Consider the following 15,042-nt stretch of genomic DNA (forward strand, 5'->3'; position numbering starts at 1 on the left):
TTATATGCAAATATATCAAAAGAGTTACAATGTGATATAAATTAAAATTTTCATCTGACAAAATGACTGAAAATAACTTGTTTGCAACTTGCATGCCTGCAAAGTATTTAGCCTGAATATGCACTAATCGGCGTGTATTTATGTTTGCAAAAAAAGAAAAGTAGGCTACTTGTACTTGCTTTTCATGCTAAATTAACATTCAAGAATATCCAAAATGAACAGTATATAAAATCATTACTACAAATCATGACACAATTATAATCCTCTTCACTCCTCCATAAACCCCACTAAGACTTCTGATGAAAAGCTAGACGTGACCTCATTTTGTGGATGACAAAAGCCATCCACAAAAGCCACTAAATACCTGACAGTAAATTCTTGTCGAGGGCCCGGGTCCCACGTGATCGATTACTACCTTAAGGTATGCTTGAGTTGTATAAGACACAGACATAAAAGCGAGAACATGAGTGTGCCGTGTTCAAAATGAGCTGGTTGTGGCCTTGGATCTTGCTGTGTTGGACGCTGAATACAGACATTGTAAGGACTCTTCAGAGCCCCAGCCCACGGGACATCCAACATGCCGAGGTTTGTCTGGCAATATGTATATCTCTAAGCTGCATATCTAACATCTTTTACTTCACTGATCATCTTTGATTTGTATTAGACAAATTAGCATTAGTGCATTAGTGCATTAGGAAGATATTTGGAAGAATCAACGTTTTAATCAAACAGATCTCAATCCAATCCCCATTGACTTCCATATGTATTTTTTCCTACTATGGAAGTCAATGGGGATTGAGATCTATTTGATTAAAACATTCTTCCAAATATCTTCCTTTGTGTTCAGCAGAACAAATAAACACATAGAGGTTTGGAAGAACTTGAGGGTGAGTAAACGATGATAGAATTTTCATTTTTGGGTGAACTTCAACTAACCCTTTAAGTTTAATACATCTACATGAATACTTAATAATATATCAGTGATTATAATTATTAATGATTACTTATTAATTAAAAATACATACCAACTATAATTTCTAATTAATTTAACATATTCCTGTAATACTTTAGCCTGACTAACGTCAGACCACGTCTCATTGACATTGCAGCGTGAATGAAATCATCCTGCGCAAAGGCAGTATGTAAACCCAGGCTAGTAATACTTATATTAGTATTAGCATGTTTTTAACTGGACAGTAAACGTAAAATAATTAATAATCAATTATTTGTAAGCCAAATTTAATATATTTATTTGTTGATAATAATTAGCCTATTTATGTTCATTTGAAATGCTAATTTTGAAAGTCTAGAGACTAAAGCTGATTTTCTGACTGGAACAACTCCCACACGAACATCAGCTGAAGATGCGCAGTCGCAGTAAAAGGCATGCAGAACTCATGAAGGTGAAGATCAGAGTAATGCAGCATTTCTTTGACCTGAAGGAAAGTGGTCTTCTGGATCAGAAAACTGTGCACGTGGTGAAAGAGGCCAGATGTGGAGTACCCGATATGGAGAACTTCAGCGTTTATCATGGATGGTCCAAATGGAAGAGCAACACCATCACTTACAGGTCTGGCATAGTTAACGTTACCTCTTACTTGCTTTATAAATTTAGAGCGTCATCATCCAAATTTGTACGAGTATTCCTTCAAAAACTGTGTCTTGGTTTTTAATAGGTTCTAGTGTTATTGACTAAGAATAGTCAACTAGTGTCTAAAGCCTAAGGATTTTGTTTGTTTGTTATTCCTCCCATGGAGTCTCTCAGGTTGCAGCATGTCTTTTGTAAAATGTGGCTCATATGAATCCTTAAGGATTGCGAGATATACCCCTGATCTCAGTCGAGAAGAGGTGGAGAACTCCTTGCGTTTGGCTCTAAATATATGGAGTGATGCTGCTCCTCTGAAGTTTGTCCAAGTAAACCATGGCAGGGCAGACATTACCTTCTCTTTTCTCTCCAAAGGTACATTTTAAACGAATCTAATTTATTTTCTTCACTTTTATACTTTGGAAACACATGTAAAAACCTGAAATATTTGTTCACCTATAGCACATGGAGACTTTTTCCCTTTCGATGGGCCTGGAGGGGTGCTAGCTCACGCTTTTGACCCTGGAGAGGGAACTGGAGGAGATGTTCACTTTGACGAGGATGAAACATGGACAGCGGGACATAGCAGACTAGGTGCAGCACAGTAAACATTGAATCATTCACATAATGCAACTGTTTATTAGCTAATGGGATTTGTAAAGAGTTGCAATAGCAATGCAGCACCATGGGTGGGTGAACATGATTTAAAGGGATAGTTCACCCAAAAATGAAAATTCTGTCGGTTTACTCACCCTCATGTTGTTCCAACCCCGTAAGACCTTCGTTCATCTACGGAACACGAATTAAGATATTTTTGATGAAATATGAGAGCTGGACCTAACCCTAACCCTACAAAAAGTATTCTCGTCGTTTGATAAACTTAAGATTGAGTCACTTTAGTCACTTGGACTATTTTAACAATGTCTTTAATAACTTTTTGAGGCCGGCAAATTTCAATTTCTCAAGAAGCCTATGGACTAGTATGGAGGAGTTGTCCAGCTCTCACATTTCATCAAAAATATCTTAATTCGTGTTCCGCAGATAAACGAAGGTCTTACGGGGTTGGAACAACATGAGGGTGAGTAAATACTGACATCATTTTCATTATTTGGGTGAACTATCCCTTTAAGAATGATGGTCCAGATTTTTAAAAAACAATAATAATAATAATTATTATTATTATTATTGTTGTTGATAATTTGTATTATTGTTGATATAAATAAATAAAACTAAAAACTAATGTGACTAAAGACAAAAAATATAGACTGCGTTTATTTAATTAAATAACAATAATAATAAGCATTACTATTAATGTATTTTTATAAATAAATAAATACAGATTATTATTTAACTAATAACAACAACGGCAATAATATTTTATTATTGTATTGAACTAAAAAAAATCTAATTTTTAACTATTAATTTTTTTAATAAATAAATGTATGTGTAATACATTTCTGAAAATAATATTTAATAATCATTAATTGTGTTGATGTGGATGCCCCTCCAGGATACAGTCTGTTCATGGTGGCAGCACACGAAGTCGGTCACTCTTTGGGTCTGTCTCACTCGAGGGATCCTACTGCTCTCATGTATCCAAAGTACAAGTTCATCAACGCTGCAACATACAAACTGCCAAGAGACGACACACTGAGGATTCAGGCTCTGTATGGTGAGTCTCTTTACCTAAGAAACATTTCTGTTGTTAAACTGAACGAAATGGTCATTTGTTCCCTCTTTTCTCTTTTTTTTGAAAGGAAAGAAAACAAAACAACAACAGAAGACACCTGAGATCCCCAATAAGTGTGATCCCAACTTCTCTGTTGATGCAGTGACAATATTCGGAAAAGAAATAATTTTCTTTAAAAACAGGTGAAGCATTTAATCATCTCTACTGACAAATTAAAAATGTAGATGATAAATCTTCAAGGTATAAAGTCTTGTTCGTGTCTCTAGTTACATGTGGATGAGAACAAACTGGAAGACATACCGGAACAGACTAAGAGAAGGTCCTCAGAGTGTTTTTCTACCGAGCGTCACCTCGCCTGTAGATGCAGCCTATGACATTCCTTTAAAACGACTGGTATATGTGTTCACAGGTAAAAAAAAATACTAATGAATAATAGCATGCTGCCAAATCAACATTATCATTAAAGAATGGATTTTCATAAATTGATTAGATAATTCTGATGTATTTTGAAACTTGATTCATTTAAACACTGTGTTGTTATAATATAGTTGTGTTCTTGATCGATTGAGTCATTGTTCTTTTCCATGTACACTAACACTACACCGTTCAAAACTTTAAGCTCAGTGAGATTTCTTTAAGGAATAGTTTTGAACTCTTTATTTCACAAAAATATTAAGCAGCACATCTATTTTAATAATAAAAATAAGAAATATTAAGCACCAAATCAGCATATTAATGATTTCTGAAGGATCATGTGACACTGAAGACTGAAATGATGATGTTGATTATGCAGCATTATGTCATCACAGGAATAAATTAGATTTTAAAATATGTTAAAATAGAAAACAGTTATTCAAAATCATTAAAAATCATTTTTTTCTTTATTCTTCTGTTTATTAGGGCCTAAATATTTTGTGGTTCACAAACTGGAGTCGAAGAGCTATTATGGCTCCATCTATGAGTTTGGATTTCCAAAAACAGTAAAACAAATAGATGCTGCTGTTCATGTCAGTGAACGCGGAAAGACCTACTTTTTCACAGGAGACTACTATTTCAGGTATATCCCACCCCCCTCTCATTTTAGACCCTCACCCGCTACCACACATTATACCTCATCTTAAGGTGTGGTAAATGTAGTATAATTATGGAATAATTGACTTCCGTCTGTTAGAAAATAATGCAGGGTGTGCGTGTACTAATCCATATTTTGTAGTTATGATGAGAAAAGAAGTGTGATGGATCCTGGATTTCCAAGAAAAATTTATCCGGATTGGCCTAGCATTTTTGGGAAGGTAGATGCAGCTTTTGAACTCAGTGGTAATGGCCGTTTTTTTACATAGTATCTGTTTTCTCTGCAAAACATGTTCCCTTGAAATTAAATGCATGTTTTTCTCAACAGGCCATATTCACCTCTTCTGCAGATCAAAGTCATTTATCTTCAGCCATCAGAAAAGACGTTTGCTGCGCATTATCAACACTAATGCTTGGCTTGGCTGCTATAAGAATTGAAAAAAGAGACGAAAACAACTGATCAAAAGTACAGGAAGGAAATGTTTGACTGACTATTGTGCCTCATACATCAAATGTTAAATAAGTTTAGTTGTACAGTATGAAGAGTTATTTCATGACATGTGGTCAGAATTATCAGTGAAGAAATTCAGTGTCTTTGAAAACATATCTGCATATCTCTGATTGACTATATTACTTAAAATAACTTTGAACATAAAGCATCATCATTACGGTAGTAAACTCGTTTAGTTAACATCATGTGAGAAAATAAGCAAAACCATATTTTCACTTGACTTTAGTTCATGTGAATGCCTATGGTATTATGATGCTATTTCAATTTTACATTTGACACTTAAAAAAAACAAAAACAATTGATGCAGTCCTGGTCTGGAAGCATGAGAAAATAGGCAAAAAAGACTGGCGTAACTGAACTAAGAGCACAGACACATAGCGTCTCTGATTTAAACTGATATGGCTTGTTGACCTAGTTTGGCTTAGTAATCAAAATATCATGGGCTCAGACCATATACGAGTATAGAGAATGTTCAAGAGCTGCATGGGGAATGATTTATTGTAGCCTGCAGCTCTAACAAGTCCTCGCTTACCCTGACTTTCTCAGTGACCACATTTTTTACATACAAGCCACAATACATATCACATTTAAATGCATTATGTTGGCTCACCAAAACATGTTGTGTAACATTTAAGATCATTTATGCTCACCAATGATGTATTCATGACCAAAAATACAGCAAAAAAAAAAGCAATACTGTTAAATAGTACAATTTATAACAACCATTTTTAACTTGAATATATTTTAAAATGAAATTCATTCCTGTAATGGTAAAGCTGAATATTCAGCATCATTACTTCAGTGTCACATGATCCTCCATATATATAATATGCTGATTTGCTTTTTAATAACATTTATTATTATCATCAATTGTGCCTGTGTGTGTGTGTGTGTGTGTGTGTGTGTATATATATATATATATATATATATGGTCATGCAAGTGCTGCAGAACTGCTCCAAATAAACATGCTAAGAAATAACACATGGAAATCAATTATTAGACATGACATAATTAATAAAATAATGATTTATTAAAATTCATAAAATAATAAACCATCTAAAGGACAGAAAACAATAACATTTAACTTCCCTCTTAGTACTGTAAAGAAAGAATACCACCTAGAGGATGTACAGAGGAACTTATGTTCACAAAAATGTAGTCACATAGTGCAGCTGATGGAAAAGGTCCAGTTAAGTAAAAAATAAAGAGGCAATGAACTAAATAACAGCTGGTGCAGTGAAACAAATGAACTGACACTCTTTCACATACATAGTCAATAATTACAGTTTATTCTTAAATTATTTCCTTTTTTTTATTTGAAGAGTGCCAAATTAGTCGGGGCCAGCATATAAACATCTTCTAAGTATGCAAATTATTACTAGGCTATCATGGTGTATATGTACAATATCTCACATTCTGGATATAAAACAGAAAGCAGCTATTTTGATTCGGTAACTCTGCTGAATAGATCACTCTCAGTCACACACATGGCTTGTTTTGTCCCTGATTTGCTGGCGAATAGCATGGCTTGTCCTCAGCGTCGTTACTCATCATAATGCAGGGATGACAGGAATTTGTCCACATCCAAGTCATCGGGAAAGGAGTCCAGCAGCTTCTTCTGTTTCTGAAAAAGAAAAAGGAATTCGAATTCACACTACTGCGTTTTCGTTTCAAAAACGGAGAATACAATCTCTGTTCACAGTAGCGTTTTATCTGCGTATTAGAATTGATCACAGTCCACATTAAAACGACTGTAAACGCGGATTACGTGACCATTCACAAACACTGGGCTTGCATGTGCCGGTGTAAACAGTGGCTGACGAATCATCGTTTCTACCAAGGGGGTAATCCATCGACCGGAAGTGGAAGCCTCGCGGGAGCTGATATCTTGTAGCAGAACTTCACTTGTGTTAGCGTTCCCATTGACTCCCATTCATTTTGGTGTCACTTTGACAGCAAATAACTTTACATCTGAGGCGTTTGAAGACCCCATTTGTCCTTTATTTATTTCTAAAGAAACACGACAATGTATAAAATGCTCCATTACCTTGTAGTTATGGCCCCGTAGAAGCAGTTTTAGTGAAAGCTCACGCGCAATCGGGGAAACGTGGAGGCAAAATGACAAAATTGGGCTTTATGCCCAGCTGCACTACTTCCTGAACTTCAGCCAGCTCCTTGTTTCCTGTCTGCCATTATTGGTCAAATTGATTAATTCAGGTGTGCTTGACCTCAGTAGTCATGGCAACAATAATCAGACACACCTGAATTAATCAATTTGGCCAATGATGGCACACAGGAAACAAGGAGATGGCTGAAGTTCAGGAAGTAGTGCAGCTGGGCATAAAGCCAAAAGTTTCTCCTGCTGCAAGCTCATGGACAGCTCCTACTCACACTCTCCACCTCTGCAAGTTTCGGAAGGGAATGATTCAGATTTCGAGATTTCTCATGCTACAGCCACTAGAAGACAGACCGTTTGCTCACGTCACATCTACATCGTCAAGCTCTGTTTGAGTCTGCGCGTCAGGGACGGAAGTGCTAAAAAAAAAAAAAAAAAAAAAGCCAAAAACGGGCTTCAATTGTCTCAATGGAATTCCAATGAGATCACTGTCCATTTCTTATACCGTCTATGTTTCTAATCTCCTCCATTTTGTCCCGTCTTGACTAAAACACCCTCCGGAGATTCAAAACGCAAAACAGAGCTGCAGCGTTCCTAAACTTCTCAGTTTTAGGTCTTCGTTTTTTCCGTTTTAGTCTGGACATGAGGTGCAAACGTAGTAAAAGGTCTCCGTTTTTAAATGAAAACGCAGTAGCGTGGACGGGGCCTCACATGACATGAAGTTTCTCACATGATATTTTGAAGTTGCCTTAAAATGTAGGATATGTGATGTTGCTTCAGATTTGGCATAAATAAGCTATTTTAAAAGCATAATTTCGCTACTATTGCTACATGGCTATATATATTAAAAAGCTATCAAGGCAGCTGGGTAGGTTGAGACGTGGTCAATAACTCACCTTAGATTTCTTTTTACTGCTTGAGGAGCTGGAAAGCTGTAGCTCTTTCTTTGCCAGAGGGCTTGTTTCAAGTTGCTTTCGTTTCTTTGCTTTAGGGATGGCGGATTTCCCAGCACTGGCCTCCTCTTGACGCAAGCTGTCTTTCAGAGGACCTCCTGTCCTGGCGGCGCGTGACAGGATCATGAGAGTGTGGGCGGCCATATTGATGCTGTTCTCACTCCCCGCCTCGCTGGCAGGACTGGAGGAGGGGATATCAGGTGTGGCGGGAGGGGGGAGATGCCTCGGCGTGCTTTCACCCTCCCTCCTAAGTCTTTGCCGTGACGGGGTTCTCAAACCCTCCATCTGCTCCTCCTGTGCACGTCCTGGTCCAGGTGTTCTTGGGAGAGGTAGATCTGGACCTCTCGCTGCCGGCCTCTTCGGTGGAGTGTCCGCAGGACCCTGGCCCTGTATGTCTTGCAGCATCTCAGCGGCTTGTTTTGTTAGGGGGCTCGTCTTGCATAAAGTTTTATTGGAAGTGCCTGATACGGGTGCCGGCGATTTTGCTGTAGAAGATACAAGATCCTCAGCAGGGCGTGCAGATGTCTGATGATGGCAGCTTTCCAGCTCATTTTCTTTATTTGCAGTGATGCCTGGAGAGTCCTGTAAGGAAGCTTTCTCTGAGGAACTCTCTGCTGGTTTTAAAAGCGTACTTTCACAAGATTCTTCTTGTGTGCTGTCCTTTGTGTTGCCTACTGGCTTCTGCTTTGGCCCCGGATCAGATGATTTTGAACTCTGTAAAACCACACCACCATCCTCCTGTGATTTTTTAGGTGATTCTGATCTAATGTGAGACTCTGGCTCAGTTGCAGCTTTGTTGGAAGACTTGGTATTTACAATGATTCGATTTAATCCCTTTTCTGTTACTTTACTTTTTGGGAGTTCTTTTTGTTGATGAAATATGGTGATTTTTTCAGAGTTCTTTATAACTGCATTGGGATGTACCTCTGGCACTCTTATTGTATCTATTCTTCTTTTACAATTGTCAGAAACTAAAGGCTGTTTCGGTTTAGTGGGTGCGATTTCTTTCCGAGTCTGCTGAGTCGGGGAGGATGTAACAGCAGAGGATGCGGGTGTGTTTGTCTGTAAGGAATTTTGCCCAACTGCAGAGTTTTCAGGTGTAACGTCAAAGCAAAGTATTCGTCGATGGCTGGGACTTGTTCCACTCACACACTTTTGCTGCTCAGAGGTCTGGGGAAGTACTTTTGAAACTTGGTCAGACCCAGATGTGACAGTTTTGCCTGAAAATCAGTAAATAAATCATGTCACTAAATTACAGTGATGCATAAGCACAAAAATGCATTACAGAAATTGCAACTTTGAGATTAAATATAAAATAAAAAATTGAAAAATATTCAACTAAAATTTAGGAATCTAATAAAAAGAAATCTACTAAATCTCAGTAAAACATTACCTTTCTAAAAAAAAAAGTTGTGCTGCATCATATTTTATGTAATAAAAATATAATTAATATAATAAAATACATTTGTAAATGAAAGATGTCCTACCATTGTCAGTGTTTTCCTTAGGTGCCAATTTAGGTTGAGAAATTATTTTTGCAGGTTGCCTTACAGTGGCTGAACATGGCAAAGTCATCTGTACATAAAAAGGTAGTGGTTATTAACAGAACAAAACTATAATTGTGTTGGAAAACTGGCAATGCTTGTAAGCGTCAAAGTTACTAACCTGATTGGGAACAACTGTGAGTTTTCCAGTATTCTGCCCCATTACAGACAATGGAAGCATTACATTTTGTACCATGGGCGGAACTGGTGAGGATATAATGATTGTGGAGCCTAAAAAATACAGTGGAAATTTTAAAGATGCAGCCTTAATCCTGAAGATCCTGAATCTGCAAATCAGTGCTTCAACATAAACACGAAACATACAACCCAAATAAAGGTATAAAGTGTCTTGTATAATCAAACTAACTCTTCACTCACCAGGCGAAAAGGTCTGAGAGACATTTGGTCCCATGGACACCACAGTCCTCTGGCGAGGTGGCGTCGAAACCACATGTTGCAATGAAGACAGAGTCCCTTGAGGCACATTACTTGAAAGCAGCATTACATTTGCCCGCTGCTCGGCAGCAGCCGGATCAGTTACGACAAAATAGCTACCTGGAGACCCAAAAGCAGGGTTGGCTTGTAAAAGCTGAATGAAACTGGTTTCCTGACCTGCAAGACGTGCCAGCGGAGCCTGTCCATTATTCTGCATGCTCCTCGTAGGTGTTCCAAATGATCCAACACCCTCCGCCCCCTGTAAGCAGCTCACAGCCTGAGCCGTTTCATCTTGTGTTATGACCGTAGAGGTTGCAGGCAAAGTCTTGGCAGGGGAGGACAGGAAGATGGTGGGAATGTGGTCACTGGTGATGCTGGAAACAGCCTGGTTCAGTGCAGCATTAGTAGTGAGCTCGTCCTGCTCATCACTGATGATGATTTTCAGAGACACAATCTTACTGGGGTCAGGCTCCTTGGCCTGGGCATCAGAAACGCACGTGGAGGTAATCGGCGTAGTGGCAGAAGATGAAGAAGCTGCTGTGGGGAGATTGTTCCTGATAGTGCTGGGCTGAGTTTGTGTGCAGGAAGGAGTTAAAGGCGTTTTATTTGAGGAGGGCAAAGAAGTTGTTTCAGCGGGTGTGTCCATGTCAGGTTGGGGTAGGTTAAGTGTGGTCACAGCCTCACTTTGAATCGATAAAGAGGTTCCCATATCCATTCCCGTTACTCTCCCAGACTCATTTACAGTTGTATTATCTGAGATTTCAGTAGCGAGTGTGGTTTGTGGAGTCTTATTTGCCTCAAGAACTTGACTGCTTGCATTTTCATTGATGGTTTCAGTTGTGAGAGAGCTCTCCAGATGAACTAGCTGTTGATTCTGAGCAGTTAGTCTCTCAGAGGTTTCACTTTCTGGTTCATCTATCTCCATGTCAACTCCTTCAGTGAAGGAGGAACTTGATACGATTCGGTCAGGTGGACGTGAATCCGCTTTATCGCTTAACTTTGGAGAAGTTGAAGGCACACCTCTGGATTGTTTATTGCCAGATGAAACTCTAGCCCTGACTACCCCTGTCTTGGAATTTGTGGATCCTTCTGCTGTTTGTTTGGTTATAATACGTGGCTGCGGAGCTGTGGAAGAAGACTTTGCCACATTACGAAGGCCGGAAGATTTCTTTTTGCTTTTTGACTCAGACGTATTTTGGATGCTTAAGTTTTGTGCACTACTTTCTCCTCCTGTTGTGGAATCCTCCTGTCCAGTACCTTATATTAAAAAATAACAATACATTAAACAGTTTATACACTACCATTCAAAATCTTGGAGCCAGTACAGTAAAGACATTTGTATTGTTACAAAATTTATTTCAAATAAATGCTGTTCTTTTAAACTTTCTAGTATTAAAATAATTTTTCAATTATGTATCATGGTTTCCACATAAATATTAGCACCAAATCAGCATATCAATGATTCAGAATGATTGCTGAAGGATCTTGTGAAACTGAGGACTGGAGCAATGATGCAGAAAATTTAGCTTTGCATCACAAAAATAAATTGCATTTTAAAATATATTAAAATAGAAAACAGTTATTTTAAATTGTTATAATATTTCACAATATTACTGTATTATTTTTTAAATGGTCAATGCTCCTTTATGAGGTAAAACTAACCCATCTTACCCGTTTCAGAGATGCTGTCTACAAGCCCAGTCTCATCACTCTCTGGTGCACTTGGACTGGTACTGAAACTCCCATCAGCCTGTTCACTGCCTTCAGCCATATTACTTTTCCCTATAAAAGAGATGAAAGGTTATCATTAGAAAGAACCTATGATAAAAAATCAGTTCAGCTTGTATAACAATTAGTTGTTCTGCATGATCAATTGCTCTACCCTACCATAGTCAAAGAGATCAAACAACGCCTGAAATGCCGGGTCTGACTCCGTCTGTGTCAGTATATCTTGGATGGCAACATCCGTCATATGAATTTCCCCCTAAAACAATTTTGATGGTTAAGTCTTGATATGGCTGTCAAAATTACATTCTCACAAACAACAAAGGAAGAATAAAAGAGGTGCATTCACACACCTGAAGGCCCAGGATTTCATCGATCGACTGCTCTTGTTCCATAGCACTGCAGGCGGTTTTTGATGTCTGAGGGCTATTGTCGCTGTAAACGTGATATTACAACATGTAAGACCTCAGAGTTTTTCTTTATTATTTTAACTAGTTTTTTGCCCAGTTATTCAGAATTTACCTTGCCAAGATCTTGTTGATGTTTTCAGCAAGTTTTTCTTGTAAGGATCTATCACTGAGGATTTTATCTCTGGCATTTTCTATAACTATTTGCTGTTAAAAAAGAAAAATATCACCTTCAGTTATGCAGGAGTATTTAAAACAAACAGAGGAATAAATCAGCCTAACTCACAGATAAGTTCTCCGTCACAGTCTCTTCACTCTGAGCTTCCACGATGAGAGTACTGGACACTACTGTGGCCCTGCTGGGCCCGCTGGCACCCAACTGACCACCTCCTCGCCGCCTCGGAGAGTCACTGCAGCAGAAAACAGAATTACACTTTAAAAAAAATTATTGTTGTTGTTACAGACTGATCTGGAAAGGGTAGAAAGAGCTAAACTGTAACATGCTGCTGCTGGTGTTGTCTTCATTGTAACCTTACCATTTTCTGCGGGCCGGAGACAAAGGTCCAGGATTCAGTCTATTATCAGGGACCAGTATCTGCAACGGTGACTCCCCTGTAAAACAGGTAAGACAGCAAAATGGAAAGAGAGTACTTAACAAATCTCAGTGTGATTTTAACATGTTTTTCAGGCCTCACCTGGCTGACTAAGGCAGAGAGTAGAGGGTCTGGTATGCTGAGAAGTGTAAGACATTGGGGTAGAATGTCCCAGCAAGCCTTGAGGGGTAGACACAGAGGCGGGGACATATTGGCCAGCTGGAGTCACTGGAGGGTGCCCAGAGATGGGAGACTGTGATACCAATAAGGGTCTCTGTTGACGTCTGTTGCATTGAATGCTATTCCGAGTGCGCACTTAATGACAGAAAAAAATACACATGGGTTATTATTGTTAACTCAAACTAAAACCATAAAAAAGATTACTTGAAATATAAGAGACATTAACTGAAATAACAACAAAATGACTAAAAAAACCTTAACTATAATACTATATTGTCAATGATACTAAAACACTGACGTCACTACCTTTAAAAAATATGGGGTTTGTAAAAAAACGAATACTTTTATTCAGCAACGATTCATTAAAATTATCAAGTGACAGTAATGACATTTATTATATTTATTAAGTTATTTTGAACTTTAGACTAAACAAAAGAATCATTCAAAAACAATTCAGCTTTGCCATCACGTTTTTAAAAAACAAATTGAAAAATGCTATATTAAATTGTATATTTCATTTAACTGTTAGTTTAAAGTTTATACTTTGTCTTTGAGAACATAAAGAACATGCCTTTTTTTACATTTAAAGAGATCTTACTGACCCCAAACGTCTTATATTTTGTGTTAATTCACTGGTCATGATTTGTCATGACATATCTATGCATTACACTTGTATTATATATGCATTGTATTTGGCTAATTTCAGTAACTCCAAGTCAACACAAATACAATTTCTCTTAAACAAAGAGCAAAACTCACATCGCTGATTCAGTTGCACGGCAGGAGAATTTTGCAGAGACCTGTGGACAACACAGAAAGATTTTAATAAAGACGCTTTATTCTGACCCGTGCTTAAATGAAAACACCCAATAACAGCGTAAACAAATATTCATTCACTTGATTTGGTTGAGTGTGAAGTCAAGCTTTTTCCATAATGATGTCATCAGAACGGGGATTTGATTTTCTTGAATTGATTCTACAGAAGAAATGACACAAGCATGTTATAATGGGAAAAGATTCATTGTGTATCCCAAAACGTTTCATTTTCTTTGGTGGGAACTCACCTTTTGCTTTGACAGCAACATATTCATTTAAAATTGTGATCAGGTTTTTTCCAAATAGAGACTGAAAAAGAGTAATTAACAAAAAATATAAATTGTTGTTATCTAATAAACAGGTCTTCTTAAAAGACTCCAGCAATGCAGTGATTTTAGGACCCTGTTATTAATCATGAACTTGACACATACAAACACACAGGCAGGGATGATCCCGTCCTCTGAGCTGTGCTCGGCATATTCCTTCAGGTTTGGACTCTCGTAGATGAAGGCTCGACTTGTGGCAGTGAGCCCTTCTTGCTGCAGGTAGCCTAAAGTTGAAAGAGAAATAATAACTTGCTACATAATTTCACAGATAAATATCTTCATTTGCGAATGGTAGACTCTGCATTAGCCATTATAGTTAAGTTCTCAATCATCTCAGCAATTTGACACAACACAAAAAACGGCACAGTGTTATTATGACACAAGTGTCTCTATTTCATAATGGTCTAAATATTTACAACAACACCGCAGTATTGGAGACAAACCACATAGTTATATACACTATAAAGAAACAGGGTATTAGCTCGCTAGCTTCTCCTTGAGAGGGACACAACAAAACAGTGTGAACTTACCCAGCACAAGTCTGGCGACGTCAGACGGGAGCAACATTCTTCGATGTTACCTTATGTCAGCAAACAGTCTGCATTTGAAGTATGATTATTAAAGATTCAATAAGTCAATAATGTAATAGTGTAATTGAAATATTGTAGGTTGTTTTGCTCTCTCATCCATCTCCAATGCGAAAAGGCGCGGAAATTCGCCTCTGGTGACCCGGATATTGTTTGTGTAAAATTCGAAAGGAAATAAAGGGAAAAGTAGTTTTTCAGCTTTTTCACTTATTGAGCTGACATTTAGCAGAACTCTCTAATATTTTAAGTATATATAAGTAAATATATATTAAGAAATATCATGTTTCTCTTTTCTGCCTTTTGCCGCTGTAACTTATGTGTGTGAGTATGTGTATTTATTTATTGTGAGTATAGTATTTATTTATTATATATATTTATTATCAATTTTGGAAACAGTTCTGCTGCTTAATATATTTTTTGAAGCCTGTGATACTTTTTTGTCAGTATTCATTGATGAATTAAACTTTAAAACGAACAGCATTTATTCAAAAGAGAAATCATT

The 15,042-nt window shown here is 37.6% G+C and overlaps 2 protein-coding genes across 2 annotated transcripts; one reads left to right on the forward strand and one right to left on the reverse strand.

Moving 5' to 3' along the window:
* Nucleotides 1-1,361: 1,361 nt before the first annotated feature.
* On the forward strand, nucleotides 1,362-6,026 carry mmp20a (matrix metallopeptidase 20a (enamelysin)). Its single transcript, XM_089121212.1, has 9 exons — nucleotides 1,362-1,570; nucleotides 1,812-1,960; nucleotides 2,048-2,179; nucleotides 3,096-3,257; nucleotides 3,343-3,457; nucleotides 3,542-3,684; nucleotides 4,176-4,332; nucleotides 4,489-4,592; nucleotides 4,675-6,026. Exons 1-9 carry the CDS (start codon nucleotides 1,365-1,367, stop codon nucleotides 4,782-4,784), a joined length of 1,278 nt encoding a protein of 425 aa, XP_088977338.1. The 5' UTR covers nucleotides 1,362-1,364; the 3' UTR covers nucleotides 4,785-6,026.
* Nucleotides 5,867-14,690, reverse strand: npat (nuclear protein, ataxia-telangiectasia locus). The gene is made up of 17 exons (XM_039671040.2): nucleotides 14,484-14,690; nucleotides 14,059-14,177; nucleotides 13,876-13,936; nucleotides 13,709-13,787; nucleotides 13,571-13,611; nucleotides 12,734-12,946; nucleotides 12,575-12,650; nucleotides 12,325-12,448; nucleotides 12,154-12,245; nucleotides 11,985-12,066; nucleotides 11,794-11,890; nucleotides 11,578-11,688; nucleotides 9,850-11,163; nucleotides 9,593-9,702; nucleotides 9,415-9,502; nucleotides 7,871-9,147; nucleotides 5,867-6,482 (listed from the first exon to the last, which is right to left on the reverse strand). Exons 1-17 carry the CDS (start codon nucleotides 14,518-14,520, stop codon nucleotides 6,402-6,404), a joined length of 4,002 nt encoding a protein of 1,333 aa, XP_039526974.2. The 5' UTR covers nucleotides 14,521-14,690; the 3' UTR covers nucleotides 5,867-6,401.
* Between the last annotated feature and the right edge of the window lie 352 nt (nucleotides 14,691-15,042).

Source organism: Pimephales promelas, chromosome 16, assembly GCF_988280905.1.
Source record: "Pimephales promelas chromosome 16, fPimPro1.hap1.1, whole genome shotgun sequence".
NCBI classification, from domain to species: Eukaryota; Metazoa; Chordata; class Actinopteri; order Cypriniformes; family Leuciscidae; genus Pimephales; species Pimephales promelas.

What these genes read in the sequence shown, in the direction of transcription:
- mmp20a (XM_089121212.1), top strand. Translation starts at nt 1,365, where the DNA reads ATGCGCAGTCGCAGTAAAAGGCATGCAGAACTCATGAAGGTGAAGATC. An exon ending in ATAATTTTCTTTAAAAACAG is followed by an intron (nt 3,458 to 3,541) that starts GTGAAGCATTTA and finishes TCGTGTCTCTAG; the next exon opens with TTACATGTGGATGAGAACAA. An exon ending in ACTGGTATATGTGTTCACAG is followed by an intron (nt 3,685 to 4,175) that starts GTAAAAAAAAAT and finishes TCTGTTTATTAG; the next exon opens with GGCCTAAATATTTTGTGGTT.
- npat (XM_039671040.2), bottom strand. Translation starts at nt 14,520, where the DNA reads ATGTTGCTCCCGTCTGACGTCGCCAGACTTGTGCTGG. An exon ending in CTGTGACGGAGAACTTATCT is followed by an intron (nt 12,246 to 12,324) that starts GTGAGTTAGGCT and finishes CTTTTTTAACAG; the next exon opens with CAAATAGTTATAGAAAATGC. An exon ending in TAAGGAAAACACTGACAATG is followed by an intron (nt 9,148 to 9,414) that starts GTAGGACATCTT and finishes ACTGATTTTCAG; the next exon opens with GCAAAACTGTCACATCTGGG.